A 21,478-nucleotide genomic window follows, 5' to 3' on the forward strand; every position below is an offset into this window, starting at 1 on the left:
GAAAAAAATGGAACCTTTCAAAAATTAAACCAGCAAGCATCACCTCTTCCTTTTTTTACGAAACTCGCCAGCACCTCTTCGAGCGGGGAGGCAGAAGCAAGGTAACACTTAAACGACAGTAAAAAAAATACACAAACCAGTTAAAAATATGAAAAAAATCACCCACTACAAGAGCTGTAGGCTGTAGCATGGTGATTAACACACAACTGACCACATATGAACATATCATGAGACAACATTAGTACAATTAAACGTGAAAAAATGCATAGTATTAATGTTACATCGCCAAAAGAAAGTTCACTCTGTAAGGTCTTAGACTTCAGCAAAATTTGCTGTTGAATCTTTGGAATGGTGGCATTCTCGAACAAGTAAACGGAAGAAACAGAGAAGGTTCCGGATGCATTGGTCCTCAATCCTCATTGCCAAATCAAATGCCAAATACCAAATCCATTACATTGGTTACAATTGATTTTGCTGGTGCAGCAACACTGCCAGTTGCCCGACGGCCTGCATCTCGGCTAACGTTTGTGTTAGCTTTGAGGTCATACAGCCGGTTAAAGCCTCCTAACTGGTTCGATGCGCCTGTGCTCTTCAAGCCAAGTGACTTCGAAGGCAAGGAAACCATAAATCCACCTGGGTTGCTTGGAGCGAAACTCTCGTCCAGCTGCTGCCAGTGCACTGCATCAATAGGCTTTACTCCAACTATCAGACTGCTGCTTAGTTGGATAACATTTTTCTGAAGGGCCTTTCGAGCATCATAAGAACGCTTTGGGACCACATACACGATGGTGAAAGTTGTCAGTTTCAAGACTATCACATAGCAATGTAGAAACATTAACTATGGTGCATGTAAACATCAGAAGTGATAAAATTGTCAAATAAATAGAGATAATAACATCTCAGAATTAAGAGATCCATAAACAACAGTAGGAACAATACACCTAGAAAGGTAGAGTTGATAGTGACCATACAGGTTTTTAATCTGAAAAATGCGTACAGGAAACTGACACTGCCAACAAAAGAACTACTTGAATACCTGGTGACAACAAGAAGTCTGAAGAGTTGCTATTTGTATAAGCATAATAACTTGGATGTGCCAAGGGAATTCAGAGAGCACATCACATTTCTATTTATTTTCCAGTATCTTTCGAGGATATTTGTAAACCCATCGTCAATAGACACATAACATTCCACCAATTTATGAATTTATTTTATGAATTTAGAGACTTCATAAGTAAAAATAAGTTCCCTGTGTGTGATGGTACCTTGATCATGTTACGCTGAAAACCTATACAGGACTAAGTTACCGATATGCTTCATGTTCAAGGGATAATGAAACCATATACTGCAGCATTTACACATGAGGATAGAACTTGGTGTCGGTACTGTGCAACTAAAAATTGACACTATATTAAAACAGTACAAGAATATTACTCAACCTAATGGGGGAGCCCAAATGAGTTTATGTAGTTGTTTCAGTTCACTGGCAACTAATCTCGCTGGTTAGCTACAGAGCAGCCTAAGCTAATATGACTACTTTGTGAAACATAGTTAGAGAAAATTAAAGTAAATAGTACAACAGAAATACGGAAGCACAACAGTAGATAAATGTATAATTACCTGGTACAATATGTGGATCCAATTTCCATCTCTTGGACCAGAGTGATGTCTCAATATTACTCCACATTTCTCGAATTCCCGAAGAATAAGGTTGGTATCACCAATAGAGAATCTATAGAAGTACCAACAGAACTGAATCAATTTATCATACAAGGCACCTACAATTTGGGGTTAGCAAATGACTGCCGAGAGAGCATGGAGTGTGTCAACTACTCAACTCATGATAAACAATTACCATAGCATCCTAGCCAACTCTACCGTGTTCATAAGCGTCTGTCAACATATTTATAAGCAATAATCCAGTACAAAGCAAAGCATAAACATTATTTTCTCACCCAAATACAGTGACCCACTCCTCCCGTTCGACCTCCCCTGCGTTCGCCACCGGCTCCGTCCTAGGTGCCTGCGCGGGGGACACCGGTGACTGCGCCTCCGCTGTCGCGGCAGGAGGTGGGGTGCCAGGGCTCGCAGGGGCCGGCAAAGCGAGCATCTCTTTCCGGGTCGGCTCGACGACCCCAGCCATGGGGGATCCTGGTGCCGAGAGCGCCACCTTGCCCCGGGACAGGTCCCATGGCGGCGAGCGGCTGGCAGCGGTGCGGGGGGAGGGAGACGACGCGACGGGGAGAAGGTCGGAGGCGGTGGGGTCCGGGGAGAAGTCTGCGGAGGCATAGCGGTCATCGAGGGTGAAGATGGGCGGCGGGGGTGGTGGCGTGGAGGAGGGGGAAGCCCCCGAGGCAAAGCGGGACACGCCACGATGGGACGGGATCGGGGTGGCGAGGTCTCGAAAGAAGGGGGACTGCCGCGCGCTGCGGCCGCGCCGTGAGACGGCGAGAGAGTGGGATGAGGAGCCCATGGGCGGGCGGAGCGGCGCTGGCGCGCTGCTGTAGGTTGAGGGTTTGGGCTTCGGAGTCGGCGAGTCGCCCTTTCCCTCCTGCTGGGTGCTGACCTGCAGTAGAGGGCGGGAGGGCGGGACCAAGCAGTGGGGGAGCGTCGGTAGGTGGCCCGTGGCCGACGGGCGTCGTGGAGGGGCGCGGATGCCTCTTTGCCTGGTTGCAGCAGTTGCTCGTATTTATTGGGCCGCTCCGTGCCTTGCGACTTGCGAGGCTGGGCCGGCTTCCAGCCAAAGCCAACAGTAAAGAGAAGAAGGGCGCACGGAGGGGAGGAGGCGCGTCTTGGGATGCGTTTGGTTACAATGACGGGACGGAATGGGATAAAACGATCTCTCAAATAAGATTATTTGGTTTAGAGTCAAGAGTTGTCTCTAGTTATCCCTCAAAATTGGGGGACGAGAGAGGACGCCAGTGGACGTCCCTATCCTGACTGTCCCACAACCAAACGCACCCTTGGCGAGTCGCGAGGGGAGGGGGTGAGGCGGTCAGATGGCTTCAATACTATCCAACAACATCCGCTAAAAAATCTTGTACGCTAAATTTAGTATTTCATATCCACGCTATCCCCTTCAACAACGTCCGCTATAGTTTTCGGTAAATTTAGCGGTCATTCCATGGGACGCTAAAGCCAGAGAACCATTGTGCATCCGCGTCGTTGTGGCGTGCACCCAACCAACACTGTGCCATGACCATTCAGCTGAGCTCAGACACCACGGTGGCGTGGAGCATGCTTGCAGCAGCTAGCCCCGTGGTCAGGGCCGAACCTGGAGGGGGGCAAGAGCGGCCGCACCGGGCCTCCGATTTTGGAATGGCCCCAAGTAATATACATGTATATATAGTCTTAGGTGTTGTGTCTGGTGCGGCCGCTCCACTTGCCCCTCTTCGTAGGACAGTTCTGACGTTGAGATAAATGATCTACTATCTGATTTGAAGGTTTTGAAGTTAAGTTTTCCTAAAATACCAATGTCTTCTATGGAGATTTTTGAGTATGTTCGGCAAATGGATCCGTATCCAAATATTTTAATCGCTTATTGGATATTATTTACTGTGCTTGTGGCTGTGACATCGGCTTAGAGAAGCTTTTCAAAGTTGAAATTGTTGAAGAACTATTTAAGGTCAACGATGTATCAAGATCGGCTCAACGGATTGGCTACTTTATGCATTGAGAAAAAATATTAGACGAGGTTGATAGCAACATTATTATCAATGACTTCGCATCAAGAAACGTTAGAAGAATTTTTTGAATTAATACGTACAAAGATTTGAAGTTGTTTTGATATATTATAGACTTTTATCATTCAAAATTTTGCTTATGTACTTAGAAGAAAGTATATATATTGTAGACTTTTATCATTCAAAAATTATTGAGGGCCCCAATTTTTGTTTCGCCCTGGGTGAAACCTCATGACCGGCCCTGCCCGCGGTGGCCTCCATGCGAGCCTGCTTGCAGCAGCTCGAGCTGCGATGGAGGTAAAACAGTGACGCCGAGGAGGAGGAACACCTAGATGTCGCGTCGCGATAGTCGCAGAGGAGGAAACAACAAGAAGGAAGACGACCTGTATGCCCCGGCGTGGAAGACGAAACGTTGGGGAGGAGCAGCATCTATACCGCGTCGCAGAGGTGGAAAACCAGAGAAGAATATGGAGTAAGATTTGGGGAAGGTTTGTGTGGGCTCAATGTTCACGCTAAAAAACCCACTTTATTTCTACATTATATTAGTTAACTAGTCGGTTACCCGTGCGTTGTAACGGCTTACAACAATACTCACGTCCACCAAAAAAATCTCAATATTTTTTATTGATTGTCTCCGCTCTCCATATAATTTTTTTGATTTGGCTAACTGATGTTATTGTTTACTCCATCCAATATGTCTTGGTACAACACGACCAATGAAGTGAGCGATGAGTAGAGAGTTCACAACGACTGACTGAACGAATAGAGATTATAGAATGACATAATTCCATCATACAAAGACCAAATAAGACAAAGTTTATGAGCTCAAGTTTCTAAAATAAGTCACGTGAACTCAAACTTATAAACAAGATAAATCAAAATATGGAGTGGTTGCTAAAGTCGGGCATCAATAAAAACTGGATACACTTCATATAAATATGCTACTTCGTAGCAATTACTAACGTTTAAAACCAACAAATAAAATTTCATTTTCCTGTTAGTGTGACAAATCATTGTTGCTCCATCCAATTCAGCAATCTCAAACACCATGGAGTCCACTGCGTCAATGTGGTCTCAGAAACGACCTAATACTTGCAAGAGCCAAAAACGTTGTGTCGTGCTTAGGTTGTAGCCTCTGCCCGTATGTTGGTTCGATGCGATTATATTTTTTTTTATTTTACAAAAAAATGTATTGAAAGTTGCCTAGAGGGAGGGTGAATAGGACGAATCTGAAATTTTACAAACTTTAAGCACAATTACAAGTCGGGGTTAGCGTTAGAATTATAAACGAGTCCGAAAGAGAGGGCGAAAACAAATCACAAGTAAATAAGGCGGATGACATGGTGATTTGTTTTACCGAGGTTCGGTTCTTGCAAACCTACTCCTCGTTGAGGTGGTCACAAAAACCGGGTCTCTTTCAACCATTTCCCTCTCTCAAACAGTCACTTAGACCGAGTGAGCTTCTCTTCTCAATCAAATGGGACACTAAGTCCCACAAGTGAGAGCACCTAGAGGGGGGGTGAATAGGTGATCCTGTAAAACTTTAAACTTAAGCCACAAAAACTTGGTTAAGCGTTAGCACAATAATGCCAAGTGGCTAGAGAGGAGTCTCAACACAACACAATAACCACAAAAGATCAATCACAGAGATGGCACAGTGGTTTATCCGGTGGTTCGGCCAAGACCAACGCTTGCCTACTCCACGTTGTGGCGTCCCAACGGACGAGGGTTGCAATCAACCCCTCTCAAGCGGTCCAAAGACCCACTTGAATACCACAGTGTTTTGCTTGCTTTACTATATCCCGTTTGCGAGAAATCTCCACATTTTGGAGCCTCTCGCCCTTACACTTGAAGTTCACAAAGAAGCACGGAGTAAGAGAGGGATAAGCAACACACTCAAGACAAGAAATCACAGCAACACCACGCACACAAGTCACAACAAGAGCTCACAACACAACTCAATGAGTTCACAACTCGACTAGAGCTCTAATTGCTATCGCAAAGAATCAAAGGCGCGGAATCGATGTCTTAGTGCTTAGGAATGCTTAGAGGATGCTTGGTGTTCTCCTCCATGCGCCTAGGGGGTCCCTTTTATAGCCCCAAGGCAGCTAGGAGCCGTTGAGAGCATTCCAGGAAGGCAAATCTTGCCTTCTGCCGTCTAGCGCACCGGACAGTCCGGTGCACACCGGACACTGTCCGGTGCGGATTTCTTTCCTTCTGTGGCGTAGTCGACCGTTGGCGCCTGGGAGCCGTTGACGCACTGGACACTGTCCGGTGCACACCGGACAGTCCGGTGCCCCCTCTCGACCGTTGGCTCGGCCACGTGTCTTGCGCAGATCGCGCAGTCGACCGTTGGCTCACCGGACAGTCCGGTGCACACCGGACAGTCCGGTGAATTATAGTCGTACGTCGCCGATGAATTCCCGAGAGCGGCCAGTTCGCTCGAGCCAGCCTGGCGCACCGGACACTGTCCGGTGCACCACTGGACAGTCCGGTGCTCCCAGACTGAGCAAAGTCTTGGCTGCTCGAGCCAAGACTGGACAGTCCGGTGCTCCCAGACTGAGCAAAGTCTTGGCTGCTCGAGCCAAGACATTTCCAATTGTTCTTTTCCTGTTTCCAGCACTTAGACACAATACATTAGTCTCTAAAACAATGTACTAAGTCTGAGAAACATACCTTTTGACATGATTTGCACTTTGTCCACCCCATTGCATAGATCAACACAAAAGTACTTGCGTTGGCACTCAATCACCAAAATACTTAGAAATGGCCCAAGGGCACATTTCCCTTTCAATCTCCCCCTTTTTGGTGATTTATGCCAACACAACATAAAGCAACTAGGACAAGTGCACTATCAATGCAAATGAAAACTCAAATTTGTTTTGAATCAAATTTGGCATATATGGATCATTCTTTGCCACCACTTGGTTTGTTTTTGCAAATCACACTCAAATCTCTATCTCTAAGTCAAACACACAAAGAGAGTCATTCCAAGAGAAATTGATTCAAGATTTCAAAAACTCCCCCCTTTTCCCATAATCAACACTTCTCCCCACAAGAAGCCAACTTTTGACAAGAGAGACAATAAAAGAGTTTTGACAAACCAAAAGCTCTATTCTACTATTTTCAAAAACTCACAAGTGGTAGCTGATCCATTTATTGCTTTGGCCTTTATTTTCTCCCCCTTTGGCATCAAGCACCAAAACGGGATCAATCTTGGCCCTTTAACCCCATTGCCTCACCAAAAATCTTCAACCAAGAGTAAAAGGCAATAAGAGTACTAAGATGAACTTGGAAGAAGTTACTCGTTCATCGGAGTGCAGTGGAAGTCTTGCATGGTCCAAGTTCACCTTTTCCCTTTCAATCCTCCTTCGAGACTAAATCAAGCAAACTCAAGCACATGGTTAGTCTCAAAGGGTCAAGTTATAACACATCTCCCCCTAAATATGTGCATCACTTTGCAACAGACTTGTGAGGTCCGGGGAGTGCTTGTACAACTTGAGCACCATAAGTAAACAACAAAATGCAAAAAGGAACATGATCACAAGTATGCTATAAATCAATCCAAGTTCCGCAAATCTAAGACATTTAGCTCACTATGTAACTTGCAAAAGGTCTGCTCATCTAAAGGCTTGGTAAAGATATCGGCTAGCTGGTTCTCGGAGCTAACATGAAACACTTCGATATCTCCCTTTTGCTGGTGGTCTCTCAAAAAGTGATGCCGGATGTCTATGTGCTTTGTGCGGCTGTGTTCAACAGGATTATCTGCCATGCGGATAGCACTCTCATTATCACATAGGAGTGGGACTTTGCTCAAATTGTAGCCAAAGTCCCTGAGGGTTTGCCTCATCCAAAGTAGTTGCGCGCAACACTGTCCTGCGGCAACATACTCGGCCTCAGCGGTGGATAGGGCAACGGAGGTTTGTTTCTTAGAACTCCATGACACCAGGGACCTTCCTAAGAATTGACACGTCCCCGATGTACTCTTCCTATCGACCTTACATCCAGCATAGTCGGAGTCTGAGTATCCAATCAAGTCAAAGGTAGACCCCTTTGGATACCAGATCCCGAAACAAGGCGTAGCGACTAAATATCTAAGAATTCGCTTCACAGCCACTAAGTGGCACTCCCTTGGATCAGATTGAAATCTAGCACACATGCATACACTAAGCATAATATCCGGTCTACTAGCACATAAATAAAGTAAAGACCCTACCATAGATCGGTATGCTTTTTGATCAACGGACTTACCCCCTTTGTTGAGGTCGGTGTGTCCGTCGGTTCCCATCGGAGTCTTTGCGGGCTTGGCGTCCTTCATCCCAAACCTCTTGATCAAGTCTTGCGTGTACTTTGTTTGAGAGATGAAGGTTCCATCCTTGAGTTGCCTCACTTGGAACCCAAGGAAGTAGCTTAACTCGCCCATCATCGACATCTCGAAATTCTGAGAGCACCTAGAGGGGGGGGTGAATAGGTGATCCTGTGAAACTTAAACTTATAGCCACAAAAACTTGTTAAGTGTTAGCACAATAATCACCAAGTGGCTAGATATGAGTCTCAACAAAACACAATACCACAAGAGATCAAACACAGAGATGACACAGTGGTTTATCCCGTGGTTCGGCCAAGACCAACGCTTGCCTACTCCACGTTGTGGCGTCCCAACGGACGAGGGTTGCAATCAACCCCTCTCAAGCGGTCCAAAGACCAACTTGAATACCACGGTGTTTTGCTTTGCCTTTCAATATCCCGTTTGCGAGGAATCTCCACAACTTGGAGCCTCTCGCCCTTACACTTGAAATTCACAAAGAAATACGGAGTAAGGGAGGGATTAGCAACACACACAAATCCACAGCAAAATGTGCACACGCACGACCAAGAATCGAGCTCAAAAGACTATCTCAAAGTTCTCACTAGAACGGAGCTCGAATCACTGAGAATGACAAACGAATGCGCAAAGACTGAGTATGGATGATCAAGAATGCTCTAAGGCTGCTTGGTGTTCTCCTCCATGCGCCTAGGGGTCCCTTTTATAGCCCCAAGGCAGCTAGGAGCCGTTGAGAGCAAATCTGGAAGGCTGATCTTGCCTTCTGTCGACTGGTGCACCGGACAGTCCGGTGCACACCGGACACTGTCCGGTGCCCGATTTCTTTCCTTAAACGGCGCAGCCGACCGTTGGCTGCCAGAGAGCCGTTGGCGCACCGGACAGTCCGGTGCCCCCTTCTAGCCGTTGGCTCGGCCACGTGTCGCGCGCAGATTCCGCGGCCGACCGTTGGCCCGGCCGACCGATGGCTCACCGGACAGTCCGGTGAATTTTAGCCGTACGCCGTCGGCGAATTCCCGAGAGCGGCCACTTCGCTCGAGGCAGCCTGGCGCACCGGACACTGTCTGGTGCACCACCGGACAGTCCGGTGCCCCAGACCGAAACAGCCTTTTGGCTGTACACAGCCAACTCTTCTCTTTTCTTCTTCTTTCTGTTTCTAATACTTAGACAAGTATATTAGTACACAAAACCAATGTACTAAGACTTAGAAACATACCTTTGCTCTTGTTTTGCACTTTGTTCATCCATGATCATGAATTCTCATTTAAGCACTTGTGTTGGCACTCAATCACCAAAAAACTTAGAAATGGCCCGAGGGCACATTTCCCTTTCAATCTCCCCCTTTTTGGTGATTTATGCCAACACAACATAAAGCAACTAGAATAAGTGCAAAACCACTTCAAATAAAACTCAAATTTATTTTGATTCATTTTTGGCATATATGGATCATCCTTTGCCAGCACTTGGTTTGTTTTTGCAAATCAAACTCAAATCTCTATCTCTAAGTCAAACGCACATGTTGAAGCATAAAGAGAGTCATTCCAAAAAAAGATTGATCAAAGATTTCAAAAACTCCCCCTATATCCCATAATCAACACTTCTCCCCACAAGAGGCCAACTTTTGACAAAAGAGACAATGCAAGAGTTTTGACAAACCAAAAGCTCTATTCTACTATTTTCAAAATTTCTCAAGTGGTAGCTGATCCATCTATTGCTTTGGCCTTTATTTTCTCCCCCTTTGGCATCAAGCACCAAAACGGGATCAATCTTGGCCCAGTAACCCCATTGCCTCACCAAATTCTTCAATTAAGAGCAAAATAGGCAATAAGAGTTTAAGGATGAACTTGGATGAGTTACTCTTTTCATCGGAGTGCAGTGGAAGTCTTGCATGGTCTAAGTCCACCTTTTCCCTTTCAATCCTCCTTGGAGACTAAAACAACCAAACTCAAGCATATGGTTAGTCTCAAAGGGTCAAGTTGTAGCACAACTCCCCCTAAATATGTGCATCACTTACACAAGGACTTGTGAGGTCCGGGGAATGTTTGTACAACTTGAGCACGACAATATGCAACAAAATGCAGAATGAACATGATCAAAGACATAAACACATGTATGCTATAATTCAATCCAAGTTCCGCGAATCTAAAACATTTAGCTCACTACGCAGCCTGCAAAAGGTCTTCTCATCTAGAGGCTTGGTAAAGATATCGGCTAGCTGGTTCTCGGTGCTAACATGAAACACTTCGATATCTCCCTTTTGCTGGTGGTCTCTCAAAAAGTGATGCCGGATGTCTATGTGCTTTGTGCGGCTGTGTTCAACAGGATTTTCCGCCATGCGGATAGCACTCTCATTATCACATAGGAGTGGGACTTTGCTCAGATTGTAGCCAAAGTCCCGGAGGGTTTGCCTCATCCAAAGTAGTTGCGCGCAACACTGTCCTGCGGCAACGTACTCGGCCTCAGCGGTGGATAGGGCAACGGAAGTTTGTTTCTTAGAGTTCCACGACACCAGGGACCTTCCTAAGAATTGGCACGTCCCCGATGTACTCTTCCTATCGACCTTACATCCAGCATAGTCGGAATCTGAGTATCCAATTAAGTCAAAGTTAGACCCCTTAGGATACCAGATCCCGAAGCAAGGCGTAGCGACTAAATATCTCAGTATTCGCTTCACCGCCACTAAGTGACACTCCTTAGGATCGGATTGAAATCTAGCACACATGCATACACTAAGCATAATATCCAGTCTACTAGCACATAAATAAAGTAAAGACCCTATCATTGACCGGTATGCTTTTTGATCAACGGACTTACCTCCTTTGTTGAGGTCGGTGTGTCCGTCGGTCCCCATCGGAGTCTTTGCGGGCTTGGCGTCCTTCATCCCAAACCGCTTTAGCAAGTCTTGCGTGTATTTCGTTTGGGAGATGAAGGTGCCGTCCTTGAGTTGCTTCACTTGGAACCCAAGGAAGTAGTTCAACTCGCCCATCATCGACATCTCGAATTTCTGCGTCATCACCCTGCTAAACTCTTCACAAGACTTTTGGTTAGTAGAACCAAATATTATGTCATCGACATAAATTTGGCACACAAACAAATCACCGTCACATGTCTTTGTAAAAAGAGTTGGATCGGCTTTCCCAACCTTGAAAGCATTAGCAATTAAAAAGTCTCTAAGGCATTCATACCATGCTCTTGGGGCTTGCTTAAGTCCATAGAGCGCCTTAGAGAGCTTACACACATGGTCGGGGTACCGTTCATCCTCGAAGCCAGGGGGTTGCTCCACGTACACCTCCTCCTTGATTGGCCCATTGAGGAAAGCGCTCTTCACATCCATTTGGTACAACCTGAAAGAATGGTGAGCGGCATATGCTAGCAAGATACGAATCGATTCTAGCCTAGCCACAGGAGCAAACGTCTCCTTAAAGTCCAAACCTGCGACTTGGGCATAACCTTTTGCCACAAGTCGAGCCTTGTTCCTCGTCACCACCCCGTGCTCGTCCTGTTTGTTGCGGAACACCCACTTGGTTCCCACAACATTTTGCTTGGGACGAGGCACCAGTGTCCAAACTTCATTGCGCTTGAAGTTGTTGAGCTCCTCCTGCATGGCCATCACCCAGTCCGGATCTAGCAAGGCCTCCTCTACCCTGAAAGGCTCAGTAGAAGAGACAAAGGAGTAATGCTCACAAAAATTAACTAATTGAGATCGAGTAGTTACTCCCTTGCTAATGTCACCCAAAATTTGGTCGACGGGATGATCCCTTTGAATCACCGCTCGAACTTGGGTTGGAGGTGCCGGTTGTGCTTCTTCCTCCATCACTGGATCATCTTGTGCTCCCCCTTGATCACACGCCTCCTTTTGATGAACCTGTTCATTGTCTTGAGTTGGGGGAAGCACCGTTGTTGAGGAAGAAGGTTGATCTCGTTCATCTTGTTCCTGTGGCCGCACTTCTCCAATCGCCATGGTTCGTATAGCGGCCGTCGGAACATTTTCTTCATCTACATCATCATAATCAACAACTTGCTCTCTTGGAGAGCCATTAGTCTCATCAAATACAACGTCGCTAGAGACTTCAACCAACCCCGATGATTTGTTGAAGACTCTATACGCCTTTGTATTTGAGTCATAACCTAACAAAAAACCTTCTACAGCTTTGGGAGCAAATTTAGAATTTCTACCCTTCTTCACTAGAATGTAGCACCTGCTCCCAAATACACGAAAGTAAGATACATTGGGTTTGTTACCGGTTAGTAGCTCATACGACGTCTTCTTGAGGAGGCGGTGAAGGTAGACCCTGTTGATGGCGTGGCAAGTCGTGTTCACGGCTTCCGACCAAAAACGCTCGGGGGTCTTGAATTCTCCAAGCATCGTCCTCGCCATATCGATTAGCGTCCTGTTCTTCCTCTCTACCACACCATTTTGCTGTGGTGTGTAGGGAGCGGAGAACTCGTGCTTGATCCCTTCCTCCTCAAGGAACTCCTCCACTTGAAGGTTCTTGAACTCGGACCCGTTGTCGCTCCTTATCTTCTTCACCTTGAGCTCAAACTCATTTTGAGCTCTCCTGAGGAAGCGCTTGAGGGTCCCTTGGGTTTCAGACTTATCCTGCAAAAAGAACACCCAAGTGAAGCGTGAAAAGTCATCAACAATAACTAGACCATACTTACTTCCTCCTATGCTCAGATAGGCGACGGGTCCGAAGAGGTCCATATGTAGCAGCTCCAGAGGTCTTGACGTGGTCATCACATTCTTGCTGTGATGTGCTCTTCCCACTTGTTTACCTGTTTGACAAGCTGCACAAGGTCTATCTTTTTCGAAATGAACATTGGTTAGACCTATCACGTGTTCTCCCTTTAGAAGCTTGTGGAGGTTCTTCATCCCCACATGTGCTAAGCGGCGATGCCACAACCAGCCCATGCAAGTCTTAGCCATTAAGCATGCATCTAGACCGGCCTCTTCTTTTGCAAAATCAACTAAGTAAAGTTTGTCGTCTAGTACACCCTTAAAAGCTAGTGAACCATCACATCTTCTAAAGACAGACACATCTATGTTTGTGAATAAACAGTTATATCCCATATTGCACAATTGACTAACAGATAGTAAATTGTAACCAAGAGACTCAACTAAAAACACATTGGAGATAGAGTGCTCATTGGAAATTGCAATTTTACCTAACCCTTTTACCTTGCCTTGATTCCCATCACCGAAAATAATTGAATCTTGGGAATCCTTATTCTTGACGTAGGAGGTGAACATCTTCTTCTCCCCCGTCATATGGTTTGTGCATCCGCTGTCGATAATCCAGCTTGAACCCCCGGATGCATAAACCTGCAAGACAAATTTAGGCTTGGGTCTTAGGTACCCAACTCATGTTGGGTCCTACAAGGTTAGCACAAATATCCTTAGGGACCCAAATGCAAGTTTTGTCTCCCTTGCATCTTGCCCCTAATTTTCTAGCAACTATTTTCCTATCCTTTCTACAAATAGCAAAGGAAGCATTTAAGGCACGATACATTGTAGAGGGACCATTCATAACTTTTCTAGGAACATTGACAACATTTTTCCTAGGCATATTATGAACAACATTTCTCCTACCAATATTTCTATCATGCACATAGGAAGAACTAGAAGCAAACATAGCATGAGAATCAAAATCATCATAAGCATTATAACTCCTATAAGCATTTCTAGTTTGTCTCCTATCATGGTACATAAAAGCATGGTACTTTTTAGCACTACTAGCCATAGGAGCCTTCCCTTTCTCCTTGGCGGAGATAGGAGCCTTGTGGCTTGTCAAGTTCTTGGCTTCCCTCTTGTAGCCAAGTCCATCCTTAATTGAGGGGTGTCTACCAATCGTGTAGGCATCCCTTGCAAATTTTAGCTTATCGAAATCATTTTTGCTAGTCTTAAGTTGGGCATTAAGACTAGCAACTTCATCATTTAATCTTGAAATTGAAACTAGGTGTTCACTACATGCATCAATATCAAAATTCTTACACCTAGTACAAATTATAACATGTTCTACACAAGAATTAGATTTATTTGCTACTTCTAATTTAGCATTTAAATCATTGTTAACACCTTGTAAAGTAGAAATGGTTTCATGACAAGTAGATAATTCACTAGAGAGCATTTCATTCCTTTTAATTTCTAGAGCAAGAGAGTTTTGTGCACTAACAAATTTATCATGCTCCTCATATAAAAGATCCTCTTGTTTTTCTAGTAATCTATTCTTGTCATTCAAAGCATCAATCAACTCATTAATCTTATTAATTTTAGATCTATCTAATCCCTTGAATAAGCATGAGTAATCTATCTCATCATCATCACTAGACTCATCCTCACTTGAAGTATAAGTACTAGTATCATGAGTGCTTACTTTCTTCTCCCTTGCCATGAGGCAAGTGTGATGCTCGTTGGGGAAGAGAGATAACTTGTTGAAGGCGGTGGCGGCGAGTCCTTCATTGTCGGAGTCGGAGGAGGAGCAATCCGAATCCCACTCCTTTCCGATATGTGCCTCGCCCTTGGCCTTCTTGTAATGCTTCTTCTTCTCCCTTTTGTTCCCCTTTTCCTGGTCACTTTCATTATCGGGACAGTTAGCAATGAAATGACCAATCTTACCACATTTGAAGCACGAGTGTTTCTCCTTTGTCTTGGTCTTGCTTGGCTGTCCCTTGCGACCTTTAAGCGCCGTCTTGAAGCGCTTAATGATGAGGGCCATCTCCTCATTATTTAGCCCGACCGCCTCAACTTGCGCCACCTTGCTTGGTAGCGCCACCTTGCTCCTCGTTGCCTTGAGAGCAATGGGTTGAGGCTCATGAGTAGGACCGTTCAACGTGTCGTCCACGTATCTCGCCTCCTTGATCATCATTCGCCCGCTTACGAACTTCCCAAGAACTTCTTCGGGCGACATCTTGGTGTACCTGGGATTTTCACGAATGTTGTTCACCAAATGAGGATCAAGAACGGTAAAGGACCTTAGCATTAGGCGAACGACGTCGTGGTCCGTCCATCGCGTGCTTCCGTAGCTCCTTATTTTGTTGATAAGGGTCTTGAGCCGGTTGTATGTTTGTGTTGGCTCCTCGCCCCTTATCATTGCGAATCGTCCAAGCTCGCCCTCCACCAACTCCATCTTGGTGAGCAGGGTGACATCATTCCCCTCATGAGAGATCTTGAGGGTGTCCCAGATCTGCTTGGCATTGTCCAAGCCGCTCACCTTATGGTACTCGTCCCTGCACAAGGAGGCTAGCAACACAGTAGTAGCTTGTGCATTTTTATGAATCTGTTCATTAATAAACATGGGACTATCCGTACTATCAAAGTGCATTCCACTCTCTACAATCTCCCATATGCTAGGATGGAGAGAGAACAAGTGACTACGCATTTTGTGACTCCAAAATCCGTAGTCCTCTCCATCAAAATGAGGAGGTTTACCAAGTGGAATAGATAGTAAATGAGCATTAGTACTTTGAGGAATACGAGAGTAATCATAAGAAAAGTTCGAATTGACCGGTTTCTTTCTCTCGTAGTCGTTGTGGTCGTCGTCCTTTTGGGAGGAAGTAGACTCATCGCTGTCGTAGTAGACGATCTCCTTGATGCGTCTTGTCTTCTTCTTCTTCCCATCTTTGCGTCTGTGGCCCGAGCCCGAGTCGTTGGACTTTTCATCCCTTGGCTCGTTGACGAAGGACTCCTTCTCCTTGTCGTTGATCACGATTCCCTTCCCTTTAGGATCCATCTCTTCGGGCAGTTAGTCCCTTTGTGAAGAGAACGGCTCCGATACCAATTGAGAGCACCTAGAGGGGGGGTGAATAGGTGATCCTGTGAAACTTAAACTTATAGCCACAAAAACTTGTTAAGTGTTAGCACAATAATCACCAAGTGGCTAGATATGAGTCTCAACAAAACACAATACCACAAGAGATCAAACACAGAGATGACACAGTGGTTTATCCCGTGGTTCGGCCAAGACCAACGCTTGCCTACTCCACGTTGTGGCGTCCCAACGGACGAGGGTTGCAATCAACCCCTCTCAAGCGGTCCAAAGACCAACTTGAATACCACGGTGTTTTGCTTTGCCTTTCAATATCCCGTTTGCGAGGAATCTCCACAACTTGGAGCCTCTCGCCCTTACACTTGAAATTCACAAAGAAATACGGAGTAAGGGAGGGATTAGCAACACACACAAATCCACAGCAAAATGTGCACACACACGGCCAAGAATCGAGCTCAAAAGACTATCTCAAAGTTCTCACTAGAACGGAGCTCGAATCACTGAGAATGACAAACGAATGCGCAAAGACTGAGTATGGATGATCAAGAATGCTCTAAGGTTGCTTGGTGTTCTCCTCCATGCGCCTAGGGGTCCCTTTTATAGCCCCAAGGCAGCTAGGAGCCGTTGAGAGCAAATCTGGAAGGCTGATCTTGCCTTCTGTCGACTGGTGCACCGGACAGTCCGGTGCACACCGGACACTGTCCGGTGCCCGATTTCTTTCCTTAAACGGCGCAGCCGACCGTTGGCTGCCAGAGAGCCGTTGGCGCACCGGACATGTCCGGTGCACACCGGACAGTCCGGTGCCCCCTTCTAGCCGTTGGCTCGGCCACGTGTCGCGCGCAGATTCCGCGGCCGACCGTTGGCCCGGCCGACCGATGGCTCACCGGACAGTCCGGTGCACACCGGACAGTCTGGTGAATTTTAGCCGTACGCCGTCGGCGAATTCCCGAGAGCGGCCACTTCGCTCGAGGCAGCCTGGCGCACCGGACACTGTCCGGTGCACCACCGGACAGTCCGGTGCCCCAGACCGAAACAGCCTTTTGGCTGTACACAGCCAACTCTTCTCTTTTCTTCTTCTTTCTGTTTCTAATACTTAGACAAGTATATTAGTACACAAAACCAATGTACTAAGACTTAGAAACATACCTTTGCTCTTGTTTTGCACTTTGTTCATCCATAATCATGAATTCTCATTTAAGCACTTGTGTTGGCACTCAATCACCAAAAAACTTAGAAATGGCCCGAGGGCACATTTCCCTTTCAATTTCTGAGTCATCACCCTGCTAAACTCTTCACAAGACTTTTGGTTAGTAGAACCAAATATTATGTCATCGACATAAATTTGGCACACAAAAAGGTCACCATCACAAGTCTTAGTAAAAAGAGTTGGATCGACTTTCCCAACCTTGAAAGCATTAGCAATTAAAAAATCTCTAAGGCATTCATACCATGCTCTTGGGGCTTGCTTAAGTCCATAGAGCGCCTTAGAGAGCTTACACACGTGGTCGGGGTACCGTTCATCCTCGAAGCCAGGGGGTTGCTCCACGTACACCTCCTCCTTGATTGACCCGTTGAGGAAAGCGCTCTTCACATCCATTTGGAACAACCTGAAAGAATGGTGAGCGGCATATGCTAGCAAAATGCGAATGGACTCTAGCCTGGCCACAGGAGCAAAAGTCTCCTCAAAGTCCAAACCTGCGACTTGGGCATAACCTTTTGCCACAAGTCGTGCCTTGTTCCTTGTCACCACCCCGTGTTCGTCTTGCTTGTTGCGGAACACCCACTTGGTTCCCACAACATTTTGCTTGGGACGAGGCACCAGTGTCCAAACTTCATTTCTTTTGAAGTTGTTGAGCTCCTCCTGCATGGCCAACACCCAGTCCGGATCTAGCAAGGCCTCTTCTACCCTGAAAGGCTCAATAGAAGAGACAAAGGAGTAATGCTCACAAAAATTAACTAATCGAGATCGAGTAGTTACTCCCTTGCTAATATCACCCAAAATTTGGTCGACGGGATGATCCCTTTGAATCATCGCTCGAACTTGGGTTGGAGGTGCCGGTTGCGCTTCTTCCTCCATTACATGTTCATCTTGTGCTCCCCCTTGATCACACGCCTCCTCTTGATGAACCTGTTCATCGTCTTGAGTTGGGGGATGCACCATTGTTGAGGAAGAGGGTTGATCTTGTTCCTGTGGCCGCACATCTCCAATTGCCATGGTGCATATTGCGGCCGTTGGAACTTCTTCTTCATCTACGTCATCAAAATCAACAACTTGCTCTCTTGGAGAGCCATTAGTCTCATCAAATACAACGTCGCTAGAGACTTCAACCAAACCCGATGATTTATTGAAGACTCTATACGCCTTTGTATTTGAGTCATAACCTAACAAAAACCCTTCTACGGCTTTGGGAGCAAATTTGGAATTCCTACCCTTCTTCACTAGAATGTAGCATTTACTCCCAAAAACTCGAAAATACGAAACATTGGGTTTGTTACCGGTTAGTAGCTCATATGACGTCTTCTTGAGGAGGCGATGAAGGTAGACCCTGTTGATGGCGTGGCAAGCCGTGTTCACGGCTTCCAACCAAAAGCGCTCGGGGGTCTTGAACTCTCCAAGCATCGTCCTCGCCATGTCTATTAGCGTCCTGTTCTTCCTCTCTACCACACCATTTTGCTGTGGTGTGTAGGGAGCGGAGAACTCGTGCTTGATCCCTTCCTCCTCAAGGTATTCCTCCACTTGAAGGTTCTTGAACTCAGACCCATTGTCGCTCCTAATCTTCTTTACCTTGAGCTCAAACTCGTTTTGAGCTCTCCTTAGAAAGCGCTTGAGGATCCCTTGGGTTTCAGACTTATCCTGCAAAAAGAACACCCAAGTGAAGCGGGAAAAGTCATCAACAATAACTAAACCATACTTACTTCCTCCTATGCTTAGATAGGCGACGGGTCCGAAGAGGTCCATATGTAGCAGCTCCAGGGGTCTTGATGTGGTCATCACATTCTTGCTGTGATGTGCTCCTCCCACTTGTTTACCTGCTTGACAAGCTGTACAAGGTCTATCTTTTTCGAATTGAACGTTAGTTAAACCTATCACGTGTTCTCCCTTTAGAAGCTTGTGAAGGTTCTTCATCCCCACATGTGCTAAGCGGCGATGCCACAGCCAGCCCATGCTAGTCTTAGCAATTAAGCATGCATCTAGACCGGCCTCCTCTTTTGCAAAATCAACTAAGTAAAGTTTGCCGTCTAATACACCCTTAAAAGCTAGTGAACCATCACTTCTTCTAAAGACAGACACATCTACATTTGTGAATAGACAATTATATCCCATATTGCATAATTGACTAACAGATAACAAATTATATCCGAGCGACTCAACTAAAAACACATTAGAAATAGAGTGCTCGGATGAAATAGCAATTTTACCTAACCCTTTTACCTTGCCTTGGTTCCCATCACCGAATATTATTGAATCTTGGGATCCTTGTTCTTGACGTAGGAAGAGAACATCCTCTTTTCCCTCGTCATGTGGTTTGTGCATCCGCTGTCGATAATCCAGCTTGTACCCCCGGATGCATAAACCTGCAAGGCAAATTTAGGCTTGGGTTTTAGGTACCCAACTCTTGTTGGGTCCTACAAGGTTAGTCACAATTGTCTTAGGGACCCAAATGCAAGTTTTGTCTCCCTTGCATTTTGCCCCTAATTTTCTAGCAATCACCTTTCTATCCTTTCTACAAATTGCAAATGAAGCATTACAAGCATGATAAATTGTAGAAGGTTCATTAATTATTTTCCTAGAAACATGAACAACATTTCTTCTAGGCATGTGATTTATAACATTTCTCCTAGCCAAATTTCTATCATGCATAATAGAAGAACTAGAAACAACCATGGTATTTGAATTGTAAGCATTACAACTCCTATCATAATGATTATTTCTAGAAAATTTCCTATCATGATACATGAAGGCATGGTTCTTTTGCACACTACTAGCCATAGGGGCCTTCCCTTTCTCCTTTGCGGAGATGGAAGCCTTATGGCTTGTTAAGTTCTTGACTTCCCTCTTGAAGCCAAGACCATCCTTAATTGAGGGGTGTCTACCAATTGTGTAGGCATCCCTTGCAAATTTTAATTTGTCAAATTCACTTTTGCTAGTCTTAAGTTGGGCATTAAGACTAGCCACTTCATCACTTAACTTTGCAATAGAAGCTATGTGTTCACTACAAGCATCAATATCAAAATCTTTACACCTATTGCAAATCATGACATGTTCTACACAAGAGTTAGATTTATTTGCTACTTCTAGTTTAGCATTTAAATCATCGTTTATGCTCTTTAAGTTAGAAATAGAATCATGGCATGTAGACAACTCACAAGCAAGCATTTCATTCCTCTTAATTTCTAATGCAAGGGATTTTTGAGCCTCTACAAACTTATCATGTTCTTCATACAAAAGATCCTCTTGCTTTTCTAGTAGCCTATTCTTATCATTTAAAGCATCAATCAATTCATTAATCTTGTCAATCTTAGATCTATCTAAGCCCTTAAATAAGCATAAATAGTCTATTTCATCATCATCACTAGACTCATCCTCACTAGAAGAAGCATAAGTAGAGTTTCGAGTACTTACTTTTTTTCTCCTTAGCCATGAGACATGTGTGATGTTCGTTGGGAAAGAGGAATGACTTGTTGAAGGCAGTGGCGGCGAGTCCTTCGTTGTCGGAGTCGGACGTGGAGCAATCCGAATCCCACTCTTTCCAATATGTGCCTCGCCCTTTGCCTTCTTGTAATTTTTCTTCTTTTCCCATTTCCACTCTTCTTTTCCTGGTCACTATCATTATCAAGACAATTAGCGATAAAGTGACCAATCTTACCACATTTGAACATTAGCGCTTCCCCTTCGTCTTAGTCTTGTTGGGATGCTCCTTGTGACCCCTTAGCGCCGTCTTGAAGCGCTTGATGATGAGGGCCATTTCTTCACCATTAAGCTCGACCGCCTCAATTTGCGCCACCTTGCTCGGTAGCGCCTCCTTGCTTCTCGTTGCTTTGAGAGCGATAGTTTGAGGCTCTTGGATTGGGCCATTTAATGCATCATCCACGTATCTAGCCTCCTTGATCATCATCCGCCCGCTTACGAACTTTTCAAGTATCTCCTCGGGCGTCATCTTGGTGTACCTAGGATTCTCACGGATATTGTTCACAAGATGAGGATCAAGAACAGTAAAGGACCTTAGCATTAGGCGGACGACGTCGTGATCCATCCATCGCGTGCTTCCGTAGCTCCTTATTTTGTTGATAAGGGTCTTGAGCCGGTTGTATGTTTGGGTTGGCTCCTCGCCCCTTATCACTGCAAATCTTCCAAGCTCGCCCTCCACCAACTCTATTTTGGTGAGTAAGGTGACGTCATTCCCCTCATGAGAGATCTTGAGGGTGTCCCAGATCTGCTTGGCATTGTCCAAGCCGCTCACCTTATGGTACTCGTCCCTGCACAAAGAGGCTAGCAACATAGTAGTAGCTTGTGCATTTCTATGAATCTGTTCATTGATAAACATAGGACTATCCGAGCTATCAAATTTCATTCCACTTTCCACAATCTCCCATATGCTTGGATGGAGAGAGAACAGGTGACTACGCATTTTGTGGCTCCAAAATCCATAGTCCTCTGCATCAAAGTGAGGAGGTTTGCCAAGTGGAATGGAGAGCAAATGAGCATT

The 21,478-nt window shown here is 45.5% G+C and overlaps 1 protein-coding gene across 1 annotated transcript; it reads right to left on the reverse strand.

The window, feature by feature from the left end:
- Positions 1 to 318: 318 nt before the first annotated feature.
- LOC100285840 (MPPN domain containing protein) lies at positions 319 to 2,518 on the reverse strand. Its single transcript, NM_001158730.1, is given in 3 exon segments — positions 319 to 766; positions 1,621 to 1,732; positions 1,956 to 2,518. Coding segments are annotated over 3 exon segments (969 nt in total). The 5' UTR covers positions 2,474 to 2,518; the 3' UTR covers positions 319 to 427.
- Between the last annotated feature and the right edge of the window lie 18,960 nt (positions 2,519 to 21,478).

The sequence above is a fragment of the Zea mays genome, chromosome 8 (genome assembly GCF_902167145.1).
Source record: "Zea mays cultivar B73 chromosome 8, Zm-B73-REFERENCE-NAM-5.0, whole genome shotgun sequence".
Classification (NCBI taxonomy): Eukaryota; Viridiplantae; Streptophyta; class Magnoliopsida; order Poales; family Poaceae; genus Zea; species Zea mays.